The sequence below is a fragment of the Hypanus sabinus genome, chromosome 2 (assembly GCF_030144855.1).
Source record: "Hypanus sabinus isolate sHypSab1 chromosome 2, sHypSab1.hap1, whole genome shotgun sequence".
Lineage (NCBI taxonomy): Eukaryota > Metazoa > Chordata > Chondrichthyes > Myliobatiformes > Dasyatidae > Hypanus > Hypanus sabinus.
The window spans coordinates 145,458,305-145,486,234 of record NC_082707.1 but is presented as its reverse complement, the minus strand read 5'-3'; the positions used below and the strand labels follow the sequence as shown (position 1 = coordinate 145,486,234).

Here is a 27,930-nt window from a genome sequence, read left to right as displayed (position 1 = left end):
AATACAGAATGCATTTTTCACCTTAGAAGATTTTAGAAAGATCTACCTTTAACCTACAGACAGCAAATATCATAGTGCATGATGAGTAACAGGTGTTGATCAGAGTGCTGAGCATTTCTTTCTGACCTAATGTATTCAGATATAATGATGTCAATCCCTTTTAGCCGTACATAGAGCAATTAACATTAATAATAATTTTGCAATAGCGTCTACACTTGATAATTCAATCATTTTATGCACTGAGAAAAATTAAGCAATAAAAATAACACAGCAGGATAGAAATTAGTGCTAAAATAAATTATTAGATCATTTAAATTTAAACAACTTATAGCTTACTATACAGCATTACCTGGAAATCCGTTGTCAGTCCATTATGTTAAATGCACCATCTAGTAGGTATGGCGACTTCAGAACTGCAATTATGCAGCATGATTAGCACTACTGAGCAACAATTAATTTTTTGACATCTATTTTTGTTAATAAAACAGCCCAGATCCATTAAACAGGCATAGCTAACAGCCTTGTTGCACTTCACAACCAGCTAAGAGGTTAATAACTTAAATGTTTTTTTAGCTGTAATGTACCTAGGCAGTACATGGGAAAATGGTTCCTGGCACAAATCCATAACTGAAACATGAAGTGAGAAGTAAAATGTAATCCAAGTTCTCAAATTCAATATTTCCCTTTAACTTCAAGGATCTATTACACAGGGAGATAGAAAGAAAGTCCAGATATCCTCACTGCTAACTTGCTCTCTACAACATCCACTTTCATGAGTTCACGGTAAATTCAGCCTTAACTATAAGAACTATGGTCAGCAAAGTTCTCAGCAGAACTCTAAACCACAGAGTATAAAGGAGCTCATTCTTAGGACAGGATAAGTATGCTTTGAGAGATCATTTTCAAGCTGCGTTCATTTCAAGAATCTCTTCAGTTCACTCATCTCTGAAGCAGTAGTGAGCTCTTTGGCAGGGCAGGGCACCGGAGAGCGTTGGGTTTGGAGTTTTCTAAAGGACCTGAATTGGTTAATTGTTGTTTAACAAGGCAGTCTTCATTTAAAGTGTGCACTCTTTGTAATGTGGTCTCCTGGTTTTTCTGTTTAAACAAGTTAAGCTTACTTTGGTAGGCTCAGGGATTCTGCGGATTTACGTGGTTCAATTTAAGTGGACGCCTGTTTAGCGCTCATCGTGCAGTCCTAGTTTTGAGGATGTTATTTCTCACAGTGTCGCTTGGCTGAGCCACTGATATTTTTCTGAAATTATTATGGATTAACTCTAGTTGTTGTATCTACATTGGAGTCTATCTTACCTCTCCACCTGGGTCCGATGCTGCCAGTACCATTTTCTTTCATGTTGTAAGAGTTTAAGTAATGTAGCTTGCTTCCTGACTCAACTCCAGTAAGTATAATACATAAAACATCAACTCCCCTTAAATATAATATTCAAATGAAGTCTAAGTAATTGGTTTTCAATGGGGGAAGAGGAAATTAGAAAAGGTGTTGATAAGACCAGAACGGTGACACTGAGGTTAACAATTACGTTTAATAATTAGTGTGGAGAATAGAATGAGGATGATGGAATGAGTGCCCAGAGATAACAAATCTCTCTTAAGTGGGGATGGATCAGTGAAAAACTGCAGAAAACAATGGCCTAAGTAATAATGTTGATCAGAAAATCAACTTTAATTACCATGACTTTCTTAAATTCAAACATTTCTTCAATCAACCTCATTTAAGAATTCCTGCAAGAAAATGATTCTCTGTCATGCTGTACATTTCCAATTTAATCCATTATGATGAATAAGTGGAAAATCATGAGCTGGGGAGAAAATGAAGAAATATCCAAGAAATAAACCTTATCCTTTTCATTTATTTATAATACCCTGCTGGTTTCATTGGGCTGCGTAAGTCAAGGGAAGACACACTCTGGTCCCTCTAAACCCGTGAGATTGAGATGGCTCTCCCACACCAAGCACTGCTTCTTCAGAAAGGCCATTACGTTAGGAGTGAAACCTTCCCCAGGATGTTGCACTTATTTAGAGATTCAGCATGGAACAGGCCCTTCCGATCCAACGAGCTACACTGCCCAGAAATCCTCCTATTTAAGCCCAGTCTGATCACAGGACAATTTACAATGACCAATTAACCTACTAGTTGGAATGTGGGAAGAAACTGGAGCACCCAGGAGAAACCCAGATGTTTACGGATAGAACATACAAACTCCTTACAGAGAGCAGCAGAACTGAACTCTGAGCTCCGACATTCAGAGCTGTAGTTGTATTACGCTAACCACTGCTCTACTGTGGCTGAAAGAAATCTGCAAAACAATAGTATAAACTATAAGGAATTTCAGAATTACCTTGAACCAGTCAACCCATTGCCCTCACCATGACAAGTTCTGTTGAATTGGAATTCAAGAGGATCAGAACTCACTGGAGAATAATGCAGGTTTAATGCAATTACACCCTATATGTGTCAGAATGTTTCAGCAGATTCCCCAGAGTAACTGTTGTCTGCAAATTGCTGACAGGTTACTCTCAGGAATTCATCTGCCAAACCTGTACCATGTAAACTTGTGCAAGAGGTGAACTCATTCATTTGAGTATGAAGGGAACTTGTATCATTTTTGAATTAAGTTTGTTACATTGTTTTTATTTAAGAGTGCCATACAAATTTTAAGCAACTTAACTAATACAGTAAGAAGCTCTCAAAGCCCTTGGCAGTTTTGACAATTGACCAACTGCTAAAGCTTCTTTCAGCTATTTTGTGTTTGGGGCTCATTTTGACCTTTCCATGTTAAGGCATTACATAACCATAGGGTCTGCCAATTTAAAGCCCCTTGCTATCTTGGATCAGGTTCACAGTAATCAGCAAATTGACCTCTGTGTGTCTGGAAAAGGTATGCTTGCAGCTTATCACAAACGCAAGAGGTTTTGCGAATGTCACAAATCCAAGCAACACACGCAAAATGCTGGAGGAACTCAGTAGGTCCGGCAGCATCTACAGAGAGGAATAAAGAGTCAAAGTTTCAGGCTGGGTTCCTCCATTAGGACTAGAGAGGAAAGGGAAAGAAGCTAGAATAAGGAGATGTGGGTGGGAGGGTAATGAGAACAATCTGGCAGGTGATAGGTGAAATCAAATGGGGGAAAGGGGAATGGAATGAGAAGCTGGGAGGTGATGCATGGAGGCTGAAGAAGGAGGAATCAGATAGGAGAGCAAAGAGGATCATGGAAGAAAGGGAAGAAGGAGGGGCACAAGAGGGAGGCGAAGGGAAAATGAAGAGAATTGAAGGGGTAAGAGGGGAGCCAGAATGGGGAGAGGTAAAAAGAAGGGGAGCAATGCTAGAAAGTACCATAAGTTAGAGTAATCTATGTTCATTCCATCAGACTGGATGCTACCCAGACAGAACATGAGGTGTTCCTCGTCCAGCCTACAGTGGATTTATCGTGACAATGAAGGAGGTCATAGACTGACATGTTAAAACAGGAATGGGAACTCAGTGAAATTGGTGGCCAGAGCACAACCAATTTGTGGTGGGCAGAGCTAAGGTGCTTGATGAAGTGGTCTTCCAGTCTACACCAGGTCTCACCAATGTAGTGCACCGGGAGCATTGGAAACACCAAATAACTGACAGCTTCACAGGTGAAACGTCTCCTCACTTGGAAGGACCATTTGGGATCCTAAATAGTGGTAAGGGAGGATGTGTATGGGCAGTTGTACCACTTGTGTTGTTTGCAGGGAGGGAGATGAGTGGGAAGGGATGAGTGGAGAAATAGATCCCTGTGGAAATGGGGGACAGTGTGGGGGCGGGGTGCAGGGAAAGATGCCTTTAGTGTAGGATCCTGTTAAAGATGGCAGATGTTACGGAGAATGATGTGCTGGATATGGAGGTCTGTGGGAAGGACAAAGGGAACTTTGTCCCTGTTATTGACAGCAGGAAGATGTGGGTGAAGGCAGCATTGATGGTAGAGGAAGGAAAACCCTATTCTTTGAGGAAGAAAGACATCTCAGATGTTCTGGAATGAAAAGCTTCATCCTGAGAACAGATGTGGCAGAGATGAGGAACTGAGAAAAGGGAATAGCATTTTTACAAGTGACAGGGTGGGAAGAGGCACAAGCCAAGGTAGCTGTGAGGGCCAGTAGGTTTATAAAATATATCAGAAGATAGTTTCCAGAGATGGAAACAGAGATTCAGAAAGGGGAGAGAGATCTCAGAGATGGACAGAGTAAATCTGAGGGCAGGTTGAATGTTGGAGGCAATGAAATTGGTGAGCTCAGCATGGATCCAAGAAGCAGCACAAATCAATATAGTCTTTGATATAATGAGGAAAGAGTTGAAGATCATTCCCAGTGTAAACTGGAACATGCACTTGTCCCACGTAGCTGGCAAAAAGGCAAGCATAGCTGGGGCCCATGCAGATGCCTATGGCTACACAGTGGGTTTGGAGAAAGTGGGAGGCTTTTAGCTGTTACATAGGGTCAGCAGTAAACATGGATGGCTCATTACTAGCAGTAGTTCTGCCTCAATGATTCACACTTATAGGAAAGCAGAAAAAATTCCTTCAACTGTTCTGCAGAGAGAAAAAGTTAAAAGGAGTTATTGTTTCTGGACTTCCAAAGGTGATCTGTGTACAGACAATGCTGTAGCTGGTGTGAGAAGAGAAGTAGGTTGCTGGGGTATCAGAAACAATACTGAGTGTAGTGGGTAGTGAGCTGGAAGGATCAGAGCATAACATTGGGGAAGGTGAGACACTGAGACAAGGATAGTGAGACTGGCCGTTAGTGTTTATACTAGGTAGGGTGATCAGTAATTGGGAGGGATTAGTGTAGATTGGCAGTAGGGGTGCAGGGGTGATGGGATAAGAACCACACGATGTTGTGCAGAGTCAGGGAGGGAGAAATCAGCAGTTGGTATGCTGGAAAGTGAAGAATCTCTACTTGCTACTTGATCAAATCAAGGAGAAAAACTAGCCATTGATTGAATACTAGGGGAACAGTGCACCACAAGAGGGATAAAATTGTAGGGTTCAGCATGGCACTGACTGGGTGAACAGGTAGCAGTTCTGGGCCTCAGATTTGAGGGTTGTGGTTCAGTAATGGGGTAAGACTGCACCAATATTTAAATTAGGTAATTTACTTCACAGTTATCATTCCAGTCTGCTCTGAACAACTAAGAACTTGTTGTCCCAAGAGGTGGGACAAAGTGCCCAACTGGTATACCATGGTCCAAGTTCCCTAGCAATATGCTTGAAGGATTGTTGAAGTGGGGTTGATCTTAACCTCCATACCCATCAGACAGCAGTCGCCATTCCAATGGCTCTCCATTCAGCTCTGGAACATCTGGGCAGCAAAGGTGCATACATCAGGATGCTCTTCATTGACTACAACTCTGTATTCAACACTACCATCCCCTAAACTAATCAACAAGCTCCAAGACCTGAGCCTCAATACCTCCTTGAGCAACTGGGTCTTTGATTTCCCTGTTGTAGACCCCAGTCAGTTCAGATTGGCAACAACATCTCCTCCACAATCACCATCAGCACAGTAGCCCCCTGCTCTACTCTCTTTAGCTTATGACTGTGAGGATAAGTAAATCTCCAATGCCAGATTTAAGTTTGCTGATGATGCTACTGTAGTGGGCTGAATCAATGGTGGTGACACATCAGCATATAGGAGGGAGATTGATAATCTGACTGAATGGTGCCACAACAATCTTTCACGCAATGCCAGCAAAGCTATGGAGCAGATTATTGACTAGAGGAGGAGGAAACTAGAGGTCCATGAACTAGTTCTCATCAGGGGATCAGAGGTCAAGAGAATCAGCAGCTTTAAATTCAATAGATTACCATTTCAGAGAATCTTTCCTGGGTCCAGCACGTAACTGTCATTACAGAGAAAGCACAGGAGCACCTCTACTTTCTCAGAAGTTTGCGCAAATTTGGCACGTTGTCTAAAACTGTCAAACTTCTACAGATACACAGTGAAGAGTTTACTGACTGGTTGCGTTTTGAATGGAAATAAAATTACACAAAGTAGTGGATACAGCCCAGTACGTCGCAGTTAAAACCCTCCGCATCACTGAGCACAGTACCAAGGAGTGCTGTCGCAAGAAAGTAGCGTCCATCATCAAGGACCCCCACCATCCAGGCCATGCTCTCTTTTCATTGCTGCCATCAGGAAGGAGGTACAGGAGCCTCAAGTCCCACATCATCAAGTTCAAGGAACAGTTATTACCCCTAACCATCAGGCACTTGAACCCAGGGATAACTTTAATTACCCCAACACTGAACTGATTCCACAATCTATGGACTCACTTTTGAGGACTCTACAACTCACGATCTCAATAGTTGTTACTTATTCATTTATTACTTTTACTATTTTTTCCCTTTTTGTATTTGCAGAGTTTGTTGTCTATTGCATATTGGTTGTTTGTCTGTCTCTGTCATGTATGGTCTTTCATCAATGGTGACATACTGTATTTTGATAAAATATTTACTTTGAACTTTTAAAAAATTTCCAGAATGATGCAAAACAACCAGGAAATCACTGCTACTGTGTTCTCTTCCTGAAAGATATCAATTTTAAATTTTATAACCTTGAATTAAAAAGAGTTATGCATTTTAATTCTTAGGAGTATGTTAGGATCCTTAAACACAGACTGATATAATAAATAGAGGAATAATATTTGTGGAATTGAGGACAACTGGACAAAATCCAAAGCAAAGAGCATGCTTTTCAGTAAAATAGTGTTAGGAATCATTTCCACATAGCCAATATCATAGAAGTCCCTTTTAAAAATGGCAATTACTGCAATTTAGTTTTCAGTCTGAGACTGTTGGACTTTTGACAATTAAACATTTAATACATACGTATGTGGTGTTATGTCATAAGGCCATGTATCTCAAACTGCGGCAGAAGAAGCTGGAAGCTAAATGACCCATTCCTTTCACTGTTCCTATTATGTATCAAGTTCATCCTGCTCATTATTTGCAGGAGTTTCTGGTCTCAACTGGGTCCCTTGGGTAAAATAGACATTAATCTACTCAAAGAACTGGGAAGTATTTTAATCTGTGGTTAATTTATAAGTGACACTGTCAAGGAGGAATGAAGGTGTCTTCAAGTTGCTTTCCAGCTTGTACAACTGTGAGGGTTAAGTAGGAGAAACTGTGCAAGGGAAAACAGGATTATGCAAATCATGTAACAGATACTTAAAAGAGCAAAGTAAAAGAAACACTAATTTTTGAAATTACAGTATCATCCCTTGGGTGATTGTTATCAATACAATGAAACAAATTACCCTCCTAGGTCCACGGATTATTTTGCCCTCAAGTGGTTTTACTCACTGCCTCAAGAAGAAAGGTAGACATTTTGCCATGCTTTCAGCTTTCAGCTATATCCTATGGTATTGCTGGGGTTAATGTAGAATAAGAAGTCCAATGCAAGTAGAAATAGGGCAAAATAAACTAGTCGCAAATTCTCAAATGCAGGAAGAACATTGCTGAAAAACCAAAGATAAATTTACAATACTGGCAAAATGAAAACGGTAACCAAATGTGACAGCAGTGAAATGAACAAGAATGCTTCAGCAGATATGCATTTTCAGTTGAAAATGGCATGTGAAATTAAAACACAATAATTTTCTATTTCCCTTTTGGTTTGCCAATATACATTCCAAAGACTTCTGTAACAATGCACTAAAATATGCCAAGAACTGAGCATGTAATAATGACACAAGCTGACTTGTTCTCTGATCTTTTTTTCATTATGAAAGTAATCAACTTAGATTTGCACTGACCTTCTAATAGTGTAATGAGCTGCAGATACATGACAGTTAAATGGGCCAAAATTCAGAAATATGGAAGTTACAAATTTCTCACTTTCACCAAATAGTAACCAACTAGTAAGCTGTAACATAAAGATCATTGAAGTGTCTGAATTCTGCAACCTAAAAGAATGTCAAACACAAATGATAATATAAATGCTATTGTATTATTGTTATACTGATGGGTCAAATTAAGGTACAATATGTCTGATGTTCAGTCCAGAACCTTAACTCAGTGTGATCGTGAACCATATGCTATAGGTCAGATGCTGGTGTATCGGATCCCTTTTAGTAAAATAGACTCAATCCCCAATTTATATTAAAAGATTACATTTAGATTAAGCTCCTTGATTATACCTTGTATTTATACTTCCAATTTTATATTTTAATCACATCTTTTATTTGTAGTTATTTTAAAATAATCTTAATTTTTAAATTATTTATAGTCATGTAAAGTGCTTTTAAATGTCCCTGAACATCAGATACAGTTAAAACATAGTGACACACATCTTTGACAGTAGTGAGCTGTCAAAGCCATCAGGTTGCCCTGGAGACACAGCTTTCAGTTCTCCGCCTGCTGCCACTCGGTCACCACTCGGCCTGATCCGCCTTATAGAAGAGCTAAGGAACGGCAACCTTCAGTTCAGCAGATCTCATGGGGCTGCAAAAGGTTGGTATAGACATGGGGGCTGGACAACTGACAAATGCAAGCAGTGTGCTGATTTGAGAATGATCTGGCCCAATGCAACAAATCATATTTTAGGCATTTTCTGTTGCCACATTTCAAACCAATATCTTAAAATTTAGAATTTACTGTTAAGGAAACTTTTAGATCAAAGGCCTTGAGATTGCATTCTGGTATTCCTACATTCTGTACACTTAATTTTTACAAAAGATGAACAATTATTGGACAAAGTGTGTTAATCATATAATGTCATGTCATATATTAAAGACCAAATTAGGTTTAATATAATTTTAAAGTCAAAGTCACCTGCTTAACCCCTTTTATCCATTGGTTGGATGTCTTGCAACAATGATACAGAACAATATCTAAGTTGGATATTTGCTTAAGAATATCCCTATACCAAAATATAGAATATAGAACAGTACAGCACAGGAACAGGCCCTTCAGCCCATGATATTTGTTCCAACTATGATGCTAATTTAAACGAAACCTTTCTGCTTGTACGCAACACTTATCCTTCCATTCAGCACATTCACCTCTTAAACGTCACTACTGTGGCTGCTTCCATCTCTGCTAGCTATCGTGACCACCTCCAGGCACATATAGTCTCGATGTAAAACACTTACCTCATGTATCACCTTTGAACTTTCTCCCTCTCACTTTAAAGCTATGCCCTCCAGTATCAGATATTTCCATCCTGGAAAAAAGAACAACTACCTACCCTTCTATGCCTCTCAAAATTTTATAAATCTCCCTCAGGTTTCCTCTCAGCCTCCGACACTCAAGAGAAATCAGTCCAAGTTTATTCTACCTCTCCTTGTACTAATAACTCTTTAATCCAGGGAACATACTGGTGACCCTATTCTGTAACCTTTCCAAAGCCTTCACATCCTTCCTGTAATTGGGTGGCCAAAAATGCACACAATCCTCATGATGTGACCTCACCAAAAGTTCTATCCAGCTGCGATAACTTCCTGACTCTTATATTCAATTGCTCAACTGATGAAGACAAGAATGTCATGCACTTTCTTTACCAACCTGTCTACTGTACTTACATTGCCACTTTCAGGGAGTTATAGATTGGACCTCAAGATATCTCTGTACATCAAAGATCCTAAGGGTCCAGCCATTTAGTGTATTCTTTCGCCTATATTTGACCTCTCAAAGAGCAACACCTCACACTTGTCTAAGATGGCCCATCCTACATTAACGGGTTTTTTTGGGTACCAGATAACTTTTCCATTTGTAAGAATATTATCATCTTAATAAATGGAAGTAAGAAATGTCAACAGCAAGTAAAGATGTATTCTAGATAGTGATTTTTCAAAACTGAATTCCAAAGTATTCTTAAAAGAAAAACTTGCTAATTTGAAAGTGTCCATGATTGTTGATTCTGGTAGGTGGTTTTCAATTTATGCACACAAAAGTACTTAATTAAATGCAATCACCCATGAATAATCAGCTACAAGACAAACTGGTCAGATTTAAGAATTCATCTACACCTTTGCTGACAGAAAAATCACAATTCCAATTTCAAATTGTGAAATTAAATATTAATTTTACATGGAACTGAATTAAATAGTTTTAAGGAAATGTGCACAACATAATAAACCATTTATACCATATGTTTGTTAAAATAATGCCTGTTGAAGCAATATTCAACATCTGTGTGCACCACCTTTGAATTTAAGGTAGGCAGATAGACTGAAACCTGATATAGATGTATTCAGTCCCTTAATACACTAGCCTATTTCAATTTACACAATATAGCACACATGAAGGTTTAATGTTTGTGATCAATCTTCACCTATGAATATTGAAGAAACACACATCAGGATAAAAATATCATATTACAACTAAGCAGGTTTTTATTCCTGAGCTACAGCAATTTCAAGAGTAGGCAAGCTTTAAAACTCGGCAGCTTTAGTATTTACCGTTTTTTTTGGTTGGTCACAGTTAATTTATTAATTTGTTAAAATGATGCCAGTAGGCTGGAATATATTATCAAAAGACTTCAAAAAATTTTTTTGGTGGAAGAAATTTCTGGAGATGAATATGAGCAGCTGGGAATCAAACTTGTGAAGAGCTGTTCCAATGGCCTTTTATTTTGAGGACAAACTTAATTGACATATTCAGATCACAGGTTTTAATAAACATCCTTAGGTTAATTAGTTTGGTATCTTAACAATGGAATCATTGACTTACACAATTCATGGGAGAGAAATGATTTATATATCTCCAGACAGACTGATGGACACACACGCACAAGTATCCTTGACAACATATAGGTAAAGAATATCTAATAAATTCCTACCAATGTAGAATGCACTTTAAGTGGTGAGACTGACATCCCTGAGTGGTTTTGTGTTAGCAGTGCAGAACAAGAAAATGAATGCTGTATTAAATTTTCCATGCCTTCTTCAGTACAATAATGATTTCCCAAGTAAGCAAACAGATCTTAGACACTTAATCAGACCTCTCATTAAATTCTCCACCTCCTCCTCCTGAGAAAATTCACATTTTAAACTGCTCCTGCTTTTGTTCATAAACTCTGGCCCACAAGTATATGAAATATCTACTTTTAAAAAGTACGAAAAGGACAAAACCACAAATGTGGAACTTCAATTAATTTAAAGCCCCAATCAGTAAAGAATAAATCCTTAGCAGATCTAATTACCAGAACTCTCAGTAGACCTACACAGACCAGCCAATCTTCCTGCTGTTTGAACAGCTTGATGAACTAAGGGACTGATGGATATCAAATCATTTTGTTTAATTTATAAATGGATTTTGCCTTAATACTTAAATTATCATCAGTACAACACCATCAAAATGGGAACATCCTGAATGCAAAGTCTATAAGGAGTCTGGAATGAATCCCAATAAGCAATGTTGCTTCAGTTCATTCCCCCAAGATTCATCTAATTAAACAGTAAGGGGCAAACTCGTATAAAATTACTGCACACTCAATGTTGTATCCCTAGCTGCTGTGTCATGAGATTGCATTCAACAATAAAACAAAAAGTACAATTGTCAATATGAACGTCACGAATAACAAATAGCTTTCTGTACAAAAAAAAAACAAAGTACTGCAAATGACATTGGAAGTCCCTAAAATTTGTAAAATATTAACTTTAATGCTTTCAATTTAGATTAATTTATTTGACATGTTTTTAGTTAAATTAACACATGTTGACCAATCACACACTGAATATTTCATCAGCAATATTATATGGAATCTTAACTATCACTGAATCCATATTTCCCCCTAGTCTTCACATCGGTAAATAGAGCTCAATCATTTCAAAGGTCTTGCCCTCAACCTTGCCCTTTTCTCCTGGAAATTCCCACCTGGCTCAGGGGTCTCAGACTGTGAGGACGAAGATGCTGAGCTGGTTCCATCCTCTGCGGTACCCTGTGAGAGAATGCCTCGCCCTGGGGGAAGTTTCATGCCCAGTTGCTCTGCCATCTCCACATGGTCTCCAGGGTGGACATAATCAAACACACTGCTGCCTGTCAGTTCCACCTGAGGGGGTAGAAGTTAAAGTCTAATGTCAGCATTCACTTTTCAATCAAATCCACAGTACTTTGAAAATAATGACGATTTGTCGTTACTTTCGAGTTACTGAAACTATGATAATATATATTTTGCTGTGTCTTCTTTAACACACAACTTTTGTAATCACATTCAATTGTATTTTTAGTACTTAGATTTATTAATTTTATTAATCCAATAACCAACAATAAAATTCAAAAGGATTGATTAATGAACAAGTTAATTTTGGTTATCATAATTTCTTGTAAACAAATTGCAAAATTATTTTCCATTTTAAAAGTCCTATAAACAGAAACCTTATTCGTATACAGTGTTTTATAAAGAATAACTTAAGAGGTTTAAATTTATTTATTAGCAGGATAATTCATTAATACAAACTAATGGTGAGATCCTGATTTGAGAGTAGTGCATTGGTAACTTAGGTAAGTCACTGCCATGTTCTAGCTGAAAGGGTGTGAGTAAAACTTGTAAATTGCAACAGCCTGATAATATCCACAGTAAACATTAATACATTTATTTAGCCTTCATTTTAAGCCAAGTATTGTATCTAATCAATTGACTACTCTAACATAGTTTGTGTGTTGCAAACTTCTGGTCTGATGCAGCCAGTATAAATTCAGCTGCATTTTACTATTCTCATCTCTTAAGATAGTTTTAGGAAATAATAATCACATCTTCTCTACGGAAATACCTCATGAGATCAATGCCTGACATTTTAAAAAATTTTATCTGCTTTACCCCATTATGTCAAAGGCAAGTTCTAAGGACTACTGTCAGCCATAAAATATTTCTTGCAGAAACTATTGAATTGATATGGCAGAAAAACCACATCATAGTCTGATGCATTTGTTATCACAACATATTTTTATCAACTGTTAATAATTATTAATTTATAGCAGTCTTAAAATAATTGCTGCATTGAATACACAAATCGCAATGTGATTTATTTTGTCCTTTAGAAGTTTAAAATGTCCTAACTTAGCATCATTGTAGTAGCAATCAAAGTTCTGGAAAGTGGTGAATTTCTTATATCTTTCTTTATTGTGGTTCTGAAAAGCACTTGGATATCTTTGGGCACTGGCAGACCTCTGATGCTTGCCCGATGTGAGTATTTACATACTTGTGATTGTACAGTAATGAAAAGGGAAAGGAAATCAGTAGGGGTCCTGAAGTTCAGAAACAAATTATTAAGATAGTGTGTTACCAAATATCAAAACCATTGCTCCTAAAAGCTGACCCAATAGAATAAAACAACAAACAGTAAAACCATCACAATTATTGTTACTATGTGCTTTGTACAACATTCTTCAAAAAACACCTGAGCTCGTTTCACTCTGATTAATTTTTACTAGAAAATTGTCCTGAGTGAGGCAGCTTCTCTATTTAATTCTTCCCACAGACCTTTTTATAACCAAGGCAGAAAGAAATTTATAAGTTGGTGTGCAATTTTCAAATTTAAAATATCATTTAAAAAATTCTGTAATAACCTGCACATAATGTAGATTTAACCAGCTCCTTGTTTGATATTTACATTAGAAGTATATATTGCATATTTATACAATGAAATAGAGGTAAAGCAAATTTATAGATTTTTGATTGCTTGGATTTGAAATTACATTGGAATTCTGAGATGAATTTACAATCAGTAGTTGTGAAACCAAGGTCGCGGCAAATTGAAGTGCAAATAATTAAAAAGTAATAATTTGCATGATATTTTAATCTTCAGAAAAAGAAATATCCATCTTTTTGTCACAGCCATCAAAGCAACTCAATAAGAAATAGTCATAAACTGCATGGTAAAGCAAGATATATTTTGTTTTCAATTTTAAGTGATCACAGCTAAGTAAGCAAATGATCTGAACTTAGTATTCAATGTAGTTCTTCAATTTTGGTTTTAGGTATAACAGTTGTTATATAACAATATGTAAAAAGTTGTTATATGACAGTAGGTATAACAATACGTTTTGGTTGCTAAAGGCTTTTACGTGCAGGCAGCCGTCATGTTATGGTGGGTGTGGTTGTGTTCCTAGAAGACTGCTCATACTACGATTTTCCAGGAAGTGACTCAGTGTTACCTATTTACGCATCAAGATATACGAGATGAAAAAAACTATGCTAATTTATTTACCTTTTTCACATGAATTCTGCGAAAGTGAGTTTCATTCCACATTTCAACTTTTTGTGTGATGATTGGTGTATTTTCTAAGTGCTAACTTCCATTACTCAAATGGTCATAACATCCGGGGTCAGTATTACATTATTGCAACGCCAGAAGTAAAGATTAAATATTGCAATACTAAAAACAGCATGGGTGATTTTATATATACACTGAAAGCAGACGCTTTCAACTTCTCTGTTGTGGAACCTGTCTGCTAGTTGTACACTAGAGTATTAGCCTTCCTCATGCATCACCCTTTGACTAATATTGGGTGGCCTGGTCTCCAGCATAGGCAATGTTACAGTGTAATCTGTGAATTTGATAGAATTCCACCAACACAATTACCCTTTGTAATCCCTTTCAGTTCTTCTCCTCCATTCTGTTAAAGAAACACATTTTCTTTGTTATAATATCCTTGTTTATTTTGAATACTGTTGGAAACTTGTCATTTGGGACTCAAATGTGTAAAGCTGGCAACCAGTCAATGTATTAAGCAAGGCATTTTGCACATTGTATATATTTTGGTATATTTGTCTTCTGAGCACTGGTTCTAACATAAATTCTTGTGTAGCCCTTGAAAACACTACCCAGTCGACAGTTATCAATCCTCAAAACAGACCAGTATAAAGAGATAAGAGTATAAATGGATATAGAAATATTAAAGCTGACAAAGGCTTATTGCATTGATTCCATGGATTATAAACTCTGCCTCTTTAGCAATTTTTCTTTTACTTATTCATTTTAGGAGCACTGGACAATGCTGGCAAGGGTACTATTCATCTCTATTTGCTCTTTGCAGGTGGCAGCGAGCTACCTTCTTGATTTGTTGCAGTCTTTCTTCCTGGTGAAAGGTGGAATAGTTGAAACTGCAAGAGTAGCAATACATATGGGTAAGTAAGGATGTGGACGGTGGTGATCCTAGGTTGCTGCTCTTCCCCTCAGTGGCAGAGGCTGCAAATTTGAGAGATGCTTCTGGAGTGGGCTTGCCAAGTGTGCTGACTGCTGTGCATTGATAGTGATGTACACCGTTGATGGATAGATACTGTGCTATTCCATGCCCTCACTTCAGAAAGTCTAATCACCTGCCTGTATTCTACTCCCTGAGTGTAGGCAGAGACTGAAGACTGCAGCACCAACAATGGGGAACAAGGAGGTATGAACAAGGGAAGCACAGGAGTGCCTACAGGACTGCTTTGAATCGGTGGACTGGACTGTATTCAGGGATTCATCTTCAAACCTGGATAAGCATGCTGCAGTTGATACCGACTTCATTAAAACCTGTGTGGACGAGTGTGCGCTGACAAAGATGTATTGTATATTCCCAAACCAAAATCCATAGATGAACCAGGAGGTACGTCATCTGCTGAAGGCTAGATCTGTGGCATTCAAGTCTGGGGATCCAGGCCTGCACCAGAAAACCAGGCACGATTTGTGGAGGGCTATTTCAAGGGCAAAGAGATGATTTTGAATGAGGTTGGAGGTGACATCTGATGCACGACAACTCTGGCAGGATTTACAAGACATTACTTCCTACAAAACGGAACCCAATAGTATGAATGGCAGCAATCCTTCACTACCAGACAAACTCAACAGCTTCTATGCACGCTTTGAAAGAGAGAACACAACCATTGCTGTGAAGATCCCTGCTGTACCTGATGACCCTGTGATCTCCGTCTCAGAGGCCAGTGTTAGGCTGTCTTTAAAGAGAGTGAACCCTCAAAAGGTGGAAGGTCCCGATGGAGTACCTGGTAAGGCTCTGAAAACCTGTGCCAACAACTAGCAGGAGTATTCAAGGACATTTTCACCTTCTCACTGCTACAGGCAGAAATTCCCATTTGCTTCAAAAAGGCAACAATTATACCAGTACCTAAGAAGAATAATGTGAGCCACAGCAAGGACCTGGACTCATTGCAATTTGCCTATTACCACAATAGGTCAATGGCAGATGCAATCTCAATGGCTCTCCACATGGCTTTAGACCACCTGGACAACACTAACACCTATGTCAGGATGCTGTTTATTGACTATAGCTCACCATTTAATACCATTACTCCCACAATCCTGATTGAAAAATTGCAGAAGCTGGGCCTCTGTACCTCCCTCTGCAATTGGATCCTCAATTTCCTAACCGGAAGACCACAATCTGTGTGGATTAGTGATAAGATATCCTCCTCACTGACGATCAACACTGGTGCACCTCAGGGGTGTGTGCTTAGCCCATTGCTCTGCTCTCTAGCTCTCTATATACAAATGACTATATGGGTAGGCATAGCTCAAATACCATCTATAAATTTGGTAAAGATACAACCATTGTTGGTAGAATCTCAGTTAGTGATGATAGAGGTGTACAGGAGTGAGATATGTCAACCAGTGGAATGGTGTCGTAGCAACAACCTGGCACTCAACGTCAGTAAGACAAAAAGCTGATTGTGGACTTCAGGAAGGGTAAGACAAAGGAACACATGCCAATCCTTGTAGAGGGATCAGAAGTGGAGAGAGTGAGCAGTTTCAAGTTTCTGGGTGTCAAGATCTCCGAGGACCTAACCTGGTCCCAATATATCGATGCAGCTATAAAGAAGATATACTTTATTATACTTTATACTTTAGACGGCAGCTATACTTCATTGGGAGTTTGAAGAGATTTGGTATGTCAACAAATACACTCAAAAACTTCTATAGATGTACCGTGGAGAGCATTCTGACAGGCTGCATCACTGTCTGGTGTGGGGTGGGGTGGGCTACATCTTCTGCAAGCAGTGCCTCAGAAAGGCAACGTCCATTATTAAGGACCTCCAGCACCCAGGGCATGCCCTTTTCTCACTGTTACCATCAGGTAGGAGGTACAGAAGCCTAAAGGCACACACTCAGTGATTCAGAACCAGCTTCTTCCTCTCTGCCACCCAATTCCTAAATGGACATTGAACCCTTGGATACTACCTCACTTTTTTAATATACAGTAATTCTGTTTTTTGCACTTTTTAACATCTATTCAATATATGTATATTATAATTGATTTATTTATTATCATTATTTTTATTTCATTTATCAGTTTTTTCTATATTATGTATTGCATTGAACTGCTGTTAACAAATTTCACGTCACGCCAGTGATAGTAAACCTGATTTTGATTCTGATTTTCCCTCTCTCCACTCAATCTAATGGCATTATGTTTATTTTGTTATGTATAATTTATGTTAAATTAGGTGTATATCTTCTTACAGTTTGGAATATACTGTGCTGCTGCACAGAAGTAATTTTCATATCATTTATACCCTGTGTATATATGTCTAAGACATTAAACTTAAACATGAATGTTTAGAGTATTGAATGGGAGGCCACTTTGTCCTGAATGTTGAGCTTCTTCAGTGTTTCTATATGTGCAACCAATCAAGCAACTGGATGTCATTCCATTAATTTTGTTATTTGTGCCTGTTAGATGTAGAAATGCTTTGGGGTGTCAGGAGGTAAATCCCTTTCTGCAGGATATCCTGTTCGTAAAGTCACTATATGTAAATGGCTGGCAATGGATGTTGGTGTAGTAAAGTCATCCAGCGTAATACTAGGGTAGGTGATTGGATTCTCCTTTTGGTGATAGTCGTTTTGTTTATTTGTAGATACAGTGTGGAATAAGCTCTTCCAGCCCTTCAAGCTGCTCCAACCTCTACCCACCGATTTAACCCTAGACTAATCACAGGTCAATTTACAATGACCAATTAGCCTAAGTGGCAGATCTTTGGACTGAGGGAGGAATCCGGAGAATCCAGTGGAAACCCATGCATTTGTGGAGAGGACGTACAAATTCATTGGAATTGAACTCCAAACACCCATGTCCCCGACCTAGAATAGCTTCACGTGGATCACTACACTACCTTGAAGCATCCCTATGCATGAGAGATCCAAGTTCGAAGTAAATGCATTATCAAAGTATGTGTATGTCACCATATACAGCCCTGAGATTCATTTTCTTGTAGGCATTTAGAGTAAATGCAAAGAAACATACACAATAGAGTCAGTGAAAAACCACACACAAGACAAACAAACAACCAATGTGCAAATGTTACCTGCCACTTAGAAAGAAGGTTATATGCCAGAATATTGTCAGGGTCTTCCTGCACATTGAAGCTGCTACTGGAATTGATCATGGAAAATTGATAGCAAACGATTTAGCTTCTAAGCACATGGAGGAAGGTCATGAATGAAGCAGTTGAAAATGGTTGAGATTAGGATACTGCCTCTCAGAAATTCATGGACTGATGTCCTGGGATTGGGAAGATTTACCCCCAGCAACCATAGTCATCTTCCTTTGTGCAAGGTATGATTCTGACTACTGTTTTCTTCTCAATGCCCATTGACTTCAGTTTTAGCAAAACTGAATCAATATCATGCTTACTCAAATGCTGCCTTGCAGGTCAACATGTAGGACAACAAAATCAGGTGAATTGCTGTTGGGGGGGGGGGGGGAGAGGAGGGTGTGTGTGTGTGTGTGTGTGTATTTCAGCACTCACCATATTACGTTATTACTAGAATAACTAAAATTTAATGAAGGGACAAACATAATATTCCCGTTATATACTCAAATGTGTGCCACACGATTAACATCGTAGAAGATATTTACAATCTTCAGCTCTGCAGTTATAGAATACAAATAATTACTACAACCTAATTTAAAACTGCCATATTGTTTCAGTCATAAAAACATGAAATATATGCATGTGCTAAATGCAAATTCATTAAGATATTTTTATTTTTTATATCATTTATGGATTCTCAATTCTTTTCAACGTATCTGCTGCTCTGCAAATTTTGTTGGATTCAGTATAATCTGCCAGCGAAGAACCATGTATTCCAGCAGTTAACTAAAAGCACAGAAAACTATCACCTACTCAAAACTGTGATAAGGTTTAGATTTAATATTGTCTGGCAAGACACTACACTGTTTGGTAAAAATCTCCTTGTTTCTTTGATTGATTTTAGTACTCAATAAAATGAATAATTCAAAATAATCTAAGAACAAAATTGGATATATTTGTGATGTTTTTCTGAAGTATTTATTTTCCTGAATATATTTAATATTAAAAACCAAATATCTGAAAGCCAAAATATTTAAAAAAACACAACTTGTTTTGGGAAATCAAGCTAATTCTTCAACCTTAAATTAGAATCTTGTATTCTTTTTTCAATTTGCTGTTTTCAATTTAGTTTCAGATAGGAGAACTTTATCATTCAAAGGCATTTTATTTTAAATAGATTCACTTGTACATTAATAATGCTTGGATAAAATTAATTGACAAACTTTAAAAAACATGTAAAAAGTCTACCTGGAGGGAGGAAAGGGAATTTTCAGATGGGATGAATTACAGGTACCATCAGTAGGATAAAATAATTAATAGCAAAATACTGGAGAATATATTTAAAGGAGATAATGGGGATGATCTAAGTCACTGGAGTTTTGGTTTACATTTAGCTCTACTAAAATAAATCATTTGTCCACGATGCACTTTTATAAATTCTACATCCAGACTCAGTCAAAGAAAAAGGAAATACAGAAGGATTTACTATGTAGAAACATCTAGTAAAGCTGGGCAATGCAAATTTGAAAAATGGAGACCGATCACAGCAAGGATATTAAGTGGCATAAATACATTCTATGGAACAATATTTCACATTAAACTATAACAAAGGGAGAAGGAGACACAAGTTCAAATTAGTGTAGGATTACTATATTAATTTAAATGATGATAAATTTATAACTCTAAGGAGATTAGTGAATACAAAAATCTAGAATTAGTTCACATGTCACATGATGAAAGAATCAGTGAAAATTGTACATTTTACTGGACATATTTATTAATGAGGAACAAATGAGCTTTATTATCTATATTTACTTATGATATGAGATTAGAGCAGTTAAAATGATTTTTTGTTGTAAAAACAGCTTGATTGATATAGTTTAAAAGGAGAAAATCCAAGATTCACCATTACCTTTCCATCATCCTCTACACAGTTATTTGTCAACCTGTTAGAGTTACAGTGTTTTACATTTTATGGTACTAATATTAGAAAATGTTGATACATTATTTGCAAATGATTCAGCTTACATTTATCAATACTTTGTAGTAATGTTATTGATTCTTAAAAATGAACAAACTCCAACTTACTTTAAAAATACAAATAATGAGCATCATACTTTCTATAAATAAAGATTAATGTGACTGCGAAATGAGGATAATGTCCAAAATGCGAAGAACAATCTTTCTGAAATCAGAATGCTCATAAATGCAAAAAGAACATAAACAACTATCAGAACAGGAAAGAAGATCACTGACAAGCACCTTGGCATGCATGGTGTTATTTCAAATATATAATCCAATGCAATCTTTCAAAATTGAGCTCTGTTGCACACATATGTGGCTGCTTGCTCTTTCCATTGTTCAATCAATTTAAACCACGTAGTGATTTCCTATGTACTGCAAAAGATAGAACACTGCAATATTCATTGCTGAACATCAGCAAGAGGTTTACACGATTTTAATTCTGGATGTTTGAAATGAGACAGGGATTATTCTCTGTCATTGCTCACGAATACTCAGCTATCTGGTTAGAACTTTGCATTGGAAATGAGTTTCATCAATCTGACTAGGGCAGGGTTAAAGCCCTTAGCAACATGCTTATTTTGTAGAAGGTCACTCAATAATAACTTCCTTTGCCCTCAAAGCTTATTAAGACTGACTGGCATATATTAATAAAAACACCTGATTTTCAGACCATAAAAGTCAGACACAGACTTATTTTAATTTTAATATTAGGAAAGAAACCCTTAATTAGCAGGGTTTCAAAATGTCAGCTTCTTCTATTAGCTGTTCTGGTCCATCAAAGGCATAATCCGGACTGTCAAATTTCATCACATGATAGACAGTTTTCTGCCTGTCTTTTTTTTTATATATTGATCACACTGACTGAAGCCATGAGATTCCCATAATCATATGCCCGAACATCTCCACACCAACAATGTCTCTTTTAACCAGACAAATACTGAAATTTGATATTGCTGTTCTGAGACACCAAAACCATGTGCACTATACCAGTCAGGTGGTTTCAAGTGGAAACAAGAGTTCAACTCTGAAATTCCCAGCCAAGCTGGATGCAGTTGTTACTGAAGATCATTATTTAAACCCAATGACATGTCTAATGTTGCTATTTCTTTCATTTTTACTTTTCAACACAAATTTACAATAGGGCAATTTTGACGAGCAACACTGTGCATCAGACTTTACCTGCTCATTTACAGTTAATAGATTCTCCTGCTCCTCTTCAGCTTCAAATATTCCAATCTGCTGTCTCATTTATAGCAGCAACTGTGCAATAAACCAGGTTGTTGATGCATTTGATCTTAGCTTACAGAAGCATTTAACTGTGTTACACACCATGGTAAATCTGATAAGGGGATGTATGGATCATACACTATATAATATGTTATTTGAGCATATGCTAAATTAAAGATAATGGCAATTTCCATTAAAGATTCAATTTCAGATTCATTTTTTTACATTTAAAAATGTCTAATTTTCAATTCTTTTGAGAGTTTTTTAAAGACCTGTGAGAAAATCCTAATGACTTGGACTCAGAAATGGCCTTAAAGAAGTAGACAGATGGCCACAAAATATATGCAGGCCAGGTTTAATCTTGATATGCTATGCTAACTTTGTAAAGAACTGAGAAGGCCTAAAACACCCAGATATTAGATATAAAAGACAACTACAGGATTTAAAATATTTATGCCACAGAATTGGAACATATTGAGTAACAAAGAGGGATTATGTTTAAAATCATTTACTTCAATTTTTGAAGTTTTTTCAGAACAATGATATTCTTGTATTTTGTTTGAACATAAACAGTTGAGATCACAGATCAGTGGGCTGTGATGTTTCTCACACTACGGAAGTAAACTCATTTACAAAAGAAATGACATGTCACTTGCAGTGACTGGTTGCATCATAGTCTGGTAGGAAAACATCAAAGCCCTTGAATGGAAAATCCTACAAAAAGTTGTGGATACAGCCCAGTCATCACCATTGAGCACATCTACACAGAGTGTTGTCATAGGAAAGCAGCGTCCATCACCCTGTTCATACTCTTTTCTCACTGCTGCCATCAGGAAGAAGGTACAGGGGCCTCATGACTCACACCACCAGGTTTAGGAACTGTTATTGCCCCTAAACCATCAGGATCTTGAACCAAAGGGGATAACTTCTCTTGCCCCAACACTGAACAGTTCTCACAACTTATGGATTCACTTGCAAGGTCTCTTCCTCTTAATGTTCTCGATATTTATTACTTATATGCTATTACTTCTTTTTTCTTTTTGTATTTGCAGTTTGTTCTTTTGCACACTGGATGTCTGCCCTGGTAGTGCAGCTTTTCATTGATTCTGTTATGGTTATTGCAAGAAACTGAATCTCAGGATTGTTTATGGTGGCACAGATGCACTTTGACAATAAATTTACTTTGAATTTTGAACATGTCCTTGATGGTGGATGAGCTGGTGACAGTGATGCATTGGGCATTTTTGACTTCCTGTTGTAGAGGCTTCCTGTCTGCCATATTGCAGTTCCTATACCAAGCAGTGATGCAACTTGTTAGGAAGCTCTCTACTGCACTTCTGTAGAATAGCATGTGTATGGGTATGCAAAGTCCAGTTCTCTTCAGCCTCCTCAGACTTTTGATGTGTTGATGAACTTCCTTGACTGTGTAGGATGTGTTCTGGGACCATGAGAGGTCCCAAACCTCTCATGACTGCCAAATCTCAGTATTTTTGCTCTCCCCAATCATAATTACAGTAGTTGATTTTCTGGGTTTTATAAAGACAAACTGAGTTTAATTTAAGTTTAGATGAAGAAACGTAAATGGCTTGCTTGAGAAAGGGAATATATAAATGTCAGTATGCATTAAGTACACTCTGAGTACAAATAACCTTCAAATTCAAGAATAAGTAGTGATCTGATTACACCATGGCTTTACTTTGAAAATGATGCTTGGAGTTGCTTGAATTTAAGATAATAGTTTGCATTTAGATTGCAGTATACACAGGTCAACTTAATTTTGAATCAGGATCTAAGAAAATAAGACCTATGAATGTTAAGTGATGTTGGAATCATTCTAAATTAATAATAAGCTGGTGTTGTAAAAGGGCTGAGTTACTTTGCAGCTCACCACCATAAAAGTACTGTGGTTCCACAGATGTATTAGCCTGTTGTAAACCTGCAATATTATCAGTGATGTTAGAATTAGAACAGAAGAATGATGAATTTTAATAGAATAAAATGATTTAAGAAAATATCTAGCAAATGATTTTGACCAAAGAACAAAAGCACAGCCAAGTAGATGCAGTGCTAATAAGGTTTTGGACTTAGTTGCAGATTATCATAATTTGAACATGCCTAGTGGAGATAACTAGAAAACAGTAGATCTAATACTTAAGGGTAAATTTGTGGAGTCAGAAATATGGGCTCCTGACATACTATTCAGTCAAAGCTGTGAATGCCCTGACTAGTATTCTACATAGTGGCTCAGGGACAGAGGAAGATGTACATTTGGAATTGATTCACTCGAGATATTGGTAGAGCATGATTAGGGTAAAAGAGGATATCCTACCTTGGAGGTTTAAAAGGTGGGAAGAAATAAAGGACGCTAACTTGTTCTTATCTCTCCCTCTCCATCAACAGCTGTTTTTATTCCGTTTGTCTGCAGAAGATGGTAAATCTGGTCAGCTCCATCTTGGGTACTAGCCTACAAAGTACCCAAAACATCTTTAGGGAGCGTTGTCTCAAAAAGGCAGCGTCCATTATTAAAGATCTCCAGCACACAGGATATGCCCTTTTCTCACTATTGCTATCAGGTAGGAGACACAGAAGCCTGAAGGCACAGACTCAGCGATTCAAGAACAACTTCTTCCTCTCTGCCATCCCATTCCTAAATGAACATTGAAGCTTTGGATGCTACCTCACTTTATTTTAATATACATTATTCCTGTTTTTGCACATTTTTAAAGATCTATTTAATATACATAATTGATTTGTTTATTTATTTAATATTATGTTTCATTTTATTTATTATATTTTTTCTCTCTCTGCTAAATTGAACTGCTGCTGCTAAGTTAACAAATCCAATGTCACATGCTGGTGATAATAAACCTGATTCTGTTTCTACTCCAATTCCAAACAGACATTTAACAAAATGGCCAAGCCCAAACAATACCTTTCTCCTGATGATTCCTATTAAGTGTCCAATAAATTACACTAGCCAAGCACTTACAATTTTGAGGTGAAATCCTCTGAGAATTTGGAAAATGAGTATGTTGTGATCTTGACAAACATGTTTTAATGTGCTTCAGAGTCCATATTCATTCCTCCAACAGCATTGATCTGGCAAAGGAACCTTTTAAATATTGAGTATAAGTAACATTTGAAATCAACATCAAAGCTGTGTTTACACTGAAACAGCTAGTTGCTGCTGGGAAAGGACATTGGTTGAATTGCTAGCCACTGCAATACCATGCATTTTTTAATGAGTGCCAGCAGGCATTTCAAGTGGCAATTAGCTGTTTAACAAGCCTCTGGACAGCTGCTCCTGCTGCTGGCTTCAACTCGTTTACTAAGATCGCAACTTCTGCTAAATAGCAGCTAAACCATTTTGGTCAACTAATCGGTGTTTAACAAAAATACATATGCCTGTTTGAAAACAAATTTAGTATTTTGTTTGAAGGTGGCCAATAGCAGTTGCTTTTAATCAAATTAATTTCAAGTAAAAATGCCAAACATTCAATGCCTTTCAAGTATCTATAATAGTTAAGCATTTCTAATGCCATTTCCTAATTTGTAACTTTTTATTGCAGTGACCTATGTTTGTATATTTTCCTACATAACAGAAATACTAGTTTTGTCTTTGGGAAGTCACACTGCAGTTACTGAAATCCTACAGGACTGAGAGTCCTTGTCAGTGTCAACGACCCTTTAAACTGAATTCAAACCTAATCACTAACAAAAAAGAAACAGAAATCATGCAAATCATATTAATTTCAGCATATCCCTTGTGTGCTGGGCATAAACTACTGCCTAATTAAATATTTTTTAACGATGTGAGTAATTTTTGCCAAGGGGCGGATTCAGGGGAAAATTTAATATGAGATCACAAAAGCTGTTCCCAGCGTTGATTCTGTAAATTAATGACTATCTGCCTTATGATAAAAGCTCGCTGCCAAGAATGAAAATGAAGTCCGTAAGGCTTAGTCTATTTGCCTAATAACCAAGTGTACACAGAACAAAAGGCTAAGGCAGTTTGGAAATTTTCCATTATATTTTACACTGCTCTGTTGTCTGCATAATACATCAAATAGCAGGTGGTTTTAAATTAGAAATCATATATAATTTTATAGATTTATTGCCACTATATCTGTCCCTAAATTTCTAAATAATGCTCCTAATAATTTCACATTCCCTCACACACACTCTTCCTGAAGCCTGTGAAACAGAGTGGTAACAGTTTTATGCATACAGAAAGCCCTACTACATCTCACTCAAGTGTGATGCATTTGGGTGTGACTGTGTACGTCATTATGTGTATGACCATACAGGCTTTTCTACTGTCCAGAAAACCACAACTAACCTAGATTCCACATCCAAACTTTCCTACAGGGATCAGAGGTTGGGAATGCCATGTGGGAACACCGGAATGATTCTACTTTCCTGAACACACTGAAATCAATACCAGATACTTGTCCTCATTCCCAACTGGTCATATATCCATTCTGTCTTATAGTGATCTAATAATAGATATAATGAATAGAAATACTTAATTTAGTACTTTTTTCTGTCAGTAAAGGAAGAAAAACAAAAATGACTACGGTTATAAATAATTACTGCAAATTACAATGGAGTTACATTTAACAAGGGACCATGCTAGATTTTTTCTTCTGCTTTCAGGGCTGGCAGTGGCTAACATAAAGGTCTGGCTGATTATTGAGGAATGGCCCCCCAGCAATCAGGAGGGAGAGGAACAAGTGATGAGACTGTTGGGGTCAGCAGGATACAAGGAAGGGGAATGAGACAATATTTGGAAATGGGAACCAGGGAATCATATAAGACATAGTTGGTGGGGCTGCTACCGAGAGCCTATTGGCATGGAAAGTGGGAGCAGCTGTTAGTGCTTCTGCCTGAAAAAAAGAAAAAGACAAATGCAGATTCTGAAAATCTGAAATGTGAAAATGCTGAGTCAGCAGTTCAGACAGAATCCATGAAAACAGGAGAACTAACATTTCAAGTTGAAATCCCTTTGTCAAAACCATTCTAATGAAGGGTCACTGAACTGAAATATAAATTCTCATCTTTGAGTGTTTCCTGCAGTTTCTTTTGCATTTATTGTTGATTGAGGATTTAAGTTTGAACCTGAAATCGGGTGCTGTCTGTTGAGTATATTGCTGGCTATTGTTAGTTCCCTACAGTAAAGAGCAAAGACAGTCGGGGGGATGGTGGGGGGGGGGTAACATGGGCATGCATGCAGGAAAGTCTATATGGCTATAGGGAAAAGGAATGGTGGGATTGCTCTGATGAAATCTGCCAAAGATGCAAAGGGCTGATAGGCTGCTTTGTTTTGTAAGAGAGAAACATTTTGGGGCTGGGGAAGTTGTAATTGTGATAACCATTTATGCAAGGAGAGAGCAAATAATTATGAATGGGCTAAGGTTGGTATCAAGCAAGAGTAGGAACAAGTGATCAGGACAATTCAAGTGAAAGGAAAGCCTTTGTGCACAAGAGGGAGCAAGTGATCAGGAGAGAGAAAAGGATTACTATTGTGTGATAACAATGTGGGGTATGCGGTGGGACTGGATGACTTGGACCTGTAGGCAATCACTTGATGGAAGGAGCAAGAGTTTGGGAGAGGTGGCCTGTGCACAAGGATGGTGAAAATTGGGGTAAGGTGACAAAGAGAGTAATAAGTGGATAGGGCGTAAGCCATTGCAGTCATAATTGGAATTAGATTGGTGGAGATACACTATGGGAGAAGCTGTTATCATGTGGACTTCAAACTATAGTCCGAAGGAGAATGAAAGCTTTCTTGAGGGGTCAGAAATTACACTCCTGCCCCTAGCCCAGAACATTAAGAGGCAATAGCATTAACATCTTTGCAATGGTTTAGAATCTCAACATTAAATATGATTATGTAAAATAGAAATGCCAATAGATTGTAGATGTATCCTTATTCTAAATATATTACTCCTTGCAGCTCATCATAGATAGCAGTGGCATTTTTGTGGCAAAAACATTTCTTATGGAGCTTATATTAAATATATCTCACATCTTTGGTGGCTCAGATCTAAGTGCATAGTGCAATTTGGGATGACCTTTGCAGACTACAATGGTGTTAAGATCAATCACCAATCTATACTGTGTCAAATGATCTCATCTACAGCACACAAGCCAGGTGGTCTGCAGCTGGTCACTACTATGAGTGCAGGAAAAGGCAAATCTGTCAGTGCAGTCACGTGCCAAAAATGTGAAAATCAGAATGAGCCCAGAACTGAGATCAGCTGCAATTCCCTCTGAACAGCTGATCATCAGTTCATAATCTAGACCTTCTACACCTGAGGAACACCATCTAGGAAAAGGATAGAAAATTAATCAGAAAAATTAATTTAAAAATGAACCAACTCTTAAAA

The 27,930-nt window shown here is 37.5% G+C and overlaps 1 protein-coding gene across 6 annotated transcripts in view; it reads right to left on the bottom strand.

Annotated features, from left to right (window-relative positions):
- The window catches only part of LOC132384850 (neuronal PAS domain-containing protein 3), a 1,097,971-nt gene that overhangs the window by 199,889 nt on the left and 870,152 nt on the right, over positions 1-27,930 (bottom strand). For all 6 annotated transcript variants that reach the window (XM_059956437.1, XM_059956446.1, XM_059956483.1 and 3 more), the window contains one exon: positions 11,857-12,031. In XM_059956437.1, the coding sequence (XP_059812420.1) occupies positions 11,857-12,031 (175 nt within the window). The remainder of the gene's footprint in view (positions 1-11,856; positions 12,032-27,930) is intronic.